Source organism: Centruroides sculpturatus, unplaced genomic scaffold (genome assembly GCF_000671375.1).
Source record: "Centruroides sculpturatus isolate CEXI.00-Female unplaced genomic scaffold, Cexi_2.0 scaffold702, whole genome shotgun sequence".
In the NCBI taxonomy this organism is placed as follows: domain Eukaryota; kingdom Metazoa; phylum Arthropoda; class Arachnida; order Scorpiones; family Buthidae; genus Centruroides; species Centruroides sculpturatus.
This window is the reverse complement of record NW_019384867.1, coordinates 9,069-14,126: the sequence shown is the minus strand read 5'-3', so window position 1 is coordinate 14,126 and position 5,058 is coordinate 9,069. Positions and strand designations below refer to the sequence as shown.

At 30.4% G+C, this 5,058-nt stretch overlaps 1 protein-coding gene across 1 annotated transcript; it reads right to left on the bottom strand.

Annotated features, from left to right (window-relative positions):
• Positions 1-2,861: 2,861 nt before the first annotated feature.
• LOC111630788 (dihydropyrimidinase-like) lies at positions 2,862-3,576 on the bottom strand (the record flags this gene model as incomplete). The annotated part of the gene is made up of 4 exons (XM_023374943.1): positions 2,862-3,034; positions 3,169-3,279; positions 3,357-3,430; positions 3,494-3,576. Coding segments are annotated over 4 exons (441 nt in total), but the record flags the coding sequence as incomplete, so codon positions are not given.
• Positions 3,577-5,058: the final 1,482 nt, after the last annotated feature.

Below are 5,058 nucleotides of genomic sequence, written 5' to 3'. Positions count from 1 at the left end.
AGAGATAACATATTTCACCTATAACACAGTAATTCCCGTTCCCATAAGGTATGTTATAACAAAGTTACACTGTATTTTGTTGTTTTTACTTTTGCAGCTGTTATAACATAACATGGGTAAGTATTGTAATTATATCATATTTGATACTCCATGTTTTTGCAGTAAAAAAGTAAAAAAAAACCTAAAAAAGTAAAAAAAAAAATTTCCAGGATGGATATATTGGCATCTAGTTCATTTAATATCTCAGAATTGGGTAAAGATTAAGTAAGGAAATTTGGCATAATAACTTTTATATAAAGAGCATTGATGCTATTAAATTTTGGAATATGGAACTTGAGGGTATGATTGTATACCTATAAATTCCCTCTGTCATCTGTCCTTCCTTAATCTTGAGAATAGAGTTAGATAGATGAAAGACGAGACCAGATATGGAAACTTTAGGTGAAGGAGGCCTCGATTAACTATATATATGAACTTCTGATGCAAACCAGAAGTCACATTATTTTAATTCAAAAATTTTCCCCTGAAAGAATGTTAGATAGATGTCTGACACTACTCTATTGTTAAAGGAAAAGTATGATATACAGGGACAAGTCACTACTAATTTGAAGTGTTGAGAATGTATTTTAAGTTAAATAAATTAAAAATATGATTAAAAATTGGAGCCTGGCATTGTGACGATGTTGCAATAAATAATTGCTTGTTGGCATTTACAATATTTTTTGTCATACTATGATATAAAATTTAAGTAATAACTGAAAATTATTTGGACTTCCTAATAGCTCCATTAACCTCTTGTTGAACAAGTTGGGAAAGTTGAACAAGAGCCTTTGCCAGCTTTTCTCTTAAATACATTCTAGAAAATTTCTTTATTGAATACATCTTTTGTTTTGAAATGTTGTTTAAATACTTTGTTGTCATACATTTGAAGTAAAATAGCTAGAAAAATAAGCAGGGATTAGATACAGGCCTAGTACAGCATGAAAATAATATTCTAGAGACAGAAGGTGAGCTGATTTTACAAAATAGTTTTGTAGAATTTGCAGAGTTTCAAACTGAAACAAAGTGATTCGTGAAATATTTTGGATCTTTCCAGCACCTATGAAATCCGATATCTTCCAATAACATAACATACTTAGATAATGAATCAGTAAACAGACAAAAAAGTTCCACTAAATTGTTGGACTTGGTTGAAAGTTGTGGTGTATGACCATTGTGGAACAAAGATTCATTGACACACAGGATGGATTAATGAGAGATTTTAGTGAACATATACAGATGTTAATAATAAGCAACAACATTAATGAAACCATGCAACTCAGTTAATTTAACTGTAATAAGATTTAAGATTATAATGTAACACAATTTCAAATTTTTCCAATTTATACATATTGTGAGAACCTGGGCTAGTGCAAATTATTTAATTAGTAAAAACCCAATTTAAATTTATACTTTTGTTTTGTTAAAAACCCATAAAGGAGAAAAGTTCCATGTCATAAATACAATCAAGGAACTTTATAAATTTTTCCCACAGATAGCACTTTTTCCGTGTGACACAACTTCTGAATAGGTAACTAGAAACAAAATCATGGATTGGAGCAATTGACAACTTCACCAAAAATGAGCATTAGAATTCCTGGGGAAGGACCCTGAATAAAAGGAAAAAAGACAGATGATGAAGAGAGTTCACCTATCAAAATTTGTGTGTGCTTATCCCTGCCATGCTTGACCTCCTGCCACTTTCATTGGACCCTAGCTGCTCCGAACTAATGATCAATCAATCAAAATCCACTGTGAATATTACTATTACAGTCTTTTGAATTCAAGACCTATCAAAACAAGCAGGAGATTTTGGATTCCTGGATCGAAGGAGTTGGTTTTAGACATCCTGAAGGATGTCTAAAACCAACTCTCACCAATCCAGATATTTACTGACATGTGTCCAAATTTGTAAATGAGAATATTATAGACTCTTATAGAATAATTCTTCCATTTATGTTACATTTGTAAATTAGCAATGACCTTTAGAAATAAATTGTTTTTTCATGTTTCGTTGCATAGTGGAGTGCATTATTTCTGGATCTCCCTGTCTCTCTAACTTTCCCTCCTCCATCTGCCCACATTCATCCCCATATGTAGTGGCTCATGCATGTTCCACAAACATGCTGAAAAATACAATCTGAAAAATACAATCAAAGAAAAGGTTTCTGTGTTTGCCAGAAAAACAAACACAGTGTCACAGGCATAATAGGGGGCACTTCTCAGATTCCATAATATTTTCAAAATCATCTTTGATAAATTTAGTAAATAAGGAATCATTCAAGTGTTACATCAGTAAAAACTTTCCTTTTTTTCAATCCCTCCTCCCCATAAACTGCTGAGATAATATTTGAATGGTTCCTAATCTAGCAAATAGTGTTTCCCATTACAGATATTCATTTCTATCCACAATAAAAATAAAATGAATAAAAAAATAGTATATTTGAAAGTCAATATTTATAATCCAATGTGTATTTAATTGTATTTCAGATAAATTTAACAATGTTTATTTTATTTCTATAAAACTTGGCAGTGCCTGGAAAAAATTAATATATTTATTAAGCAAAAATATCAATTATTGCTTTAATAAGTTTTGTAACTGGAGAATGTGTATTATACCATGCTGTTCTTAAAATGTGTGATGGTTCAAATGTTTGTAATTTGTTTTTTCCTCACATCATGGCAATGAGTGCCAGTATGCATAAATAATTGATTAAAAATAACAAAGAAATTTAAATTATGAATTTTTTCATATAATATTTAAGTATTCTGTATTTTAAATAATAAAATTGCAGTTAAACTTGCCTTTTTTTAAATAACTTTTACAAAATACCTTTCTCTTTAGTTAGTATTTCCATTTCCTTTGCAACTTGGTCTGACCATGAAGCAACAGCAACATGAAGACCATAATCACAACAAACTTTGTCATCAGCCCAACCTCTCCATTTTTTGTAGCTATCCAACAAAGAAGCATCCTTCTCTGCTACAAAATCCACTATAAAAATCAAAATGATATTAAAAATTATAATTTTATATGCATTATTTTTAATGGATCCAAAAATAATAAGTTAAAGAACAAAATCAATTTTAATGTGTAAAGCATGAAAACTTGATTCAAAGCAAACATACTAATCATAGTAGTGCCTCCTGCCAATGCTGCTCGTGTTCCAGAATAAAAATCATCAATAGTTACTGATCCCATAAATGGGAACTGGAAATGAGTATGAGGATCAATACCCCCTATTTAATTCACATAAATTATTAATTTAGTAAAAATAACATATATATAATATATATATATAAGTAATAACAATTACCTGGAATTACATAATTTCCATTGGCATCTATGATTCTTGTATCTGAAGACACTTTTAGATTCTTACCAATTTTTCTAAAATTTAATATACCATTATTATTAATCACAATTGTATATTTTTAAAATTACAAAACTTACTCAATAATCCCATTTTCTATATAGATATCTCCTTCAGATGAAGCATCATCATTTGTAATTATACCATTTGAAATCAGTAATTTCTGAAAATATTTAAAATGAAAAAGTTAAAACTATGATCTATGGTGTTTTGGACTTGTCATAAATATATATATTGCACATCTACACTGTAAAAAAAGTTATTATATCCTAAAATCTCCTTGCCCACCTGTTTTCCCACCCTGAAATAATTCAAGTCTACCTAAGCTGACTATTGGGGAAGTTTCTTTAAATATGAACTGATTGCTAATGAAATAATCACATGTTCTCACTAAATACTTTTTTACACTTATATATGTGAAGTTAAAGTGAGAATATTGTTAACTGACGAACACTGAATAAAGAACCACTCACAGCAGATGGTGGAACAAAGTATTTATTTTTGCAGAAAAGATACAGGTTCTTAAGGATTTCAACTCAAAAACAACAAATAGTAATAGTAACATGGCATCACCCACAAATCCAAAAAGTCGGTGGAACTATGACAAAATATTGTGAGGTATACAAGGAACTGAGCTCAGGTAATGCAATAACTAATCCTTAAAACTAACATACTAAAGAAGATGGAAGTCAGAAAGGATAGGTAAGATAGTTAACAGAAAAGAATTGAATACCCGGGATGTACGAACGTTACACAACTTCTGTGAGAGGCCATGTGGAACTCTCTTGGACTGATTTTTAGTTGCCATCTTTCTTTTTCTACATTTGACACGCCCTGTGTTGTGACTTCAATAAGTTCATAAATCTTTCTCACACCAGTTCAATTTCACCAGTCTCGCTGATACTTGATGACACTCAGCATCCATCTCCGTCTTTACTTCATGAAGGCCAGCCAGGAAAAGTACTCTCTCTCTCCAAATGTGTCCTCAGGTAGCCTTCCTCTCTTTGTTCGCATGGTTCCACAAATTGGCTCTCACAACCCAAGGGAAAAGAGTAGGAATAGAAAGTTCTAGGAGAAAGAACAAAGAATGAATGAAAGATGAAAAAACTATAACTAAGCAAAAATTATACTATGGAGTACAGCCACATATGTCTTCCTGAAAATCAATTATCAAATTTTAAAAATTAGTTTGACAAAATGTGCAATTAACACTTGCCTCACTCAATCTCACCTTTGCCTTCCCAGAATGAAAATCCTAGCACCATTACTCTGATGATCATAGATAGTAAGACAAACTGAATAAAATTATATATTCATTTCAATAAATTACATTTTTCTAAACAATCTTTCAATCTTCATTGTGCATGTTATAACAATATGCACTAATGACAAATAAAACAGCAATTTTTCTAAAACATCTAATTTAATACTAGCATAAAAAGTTGTCAGCAAAATTTAGATGTTAATTAAGAAGAGAATTCATAAAATTTCTGTTTATTAGGAAACGTTCAAAGCACCATTTAGCTCTTGGGGCAGTCTCTTTCCTTTCCTTGATACCTCTTTGTATAAAATATTTGAATTTCTGAATATAATAATTCAGTCGTATAGGTATAAATTTTAAAAAAGATGCTACTTTAAATTACAT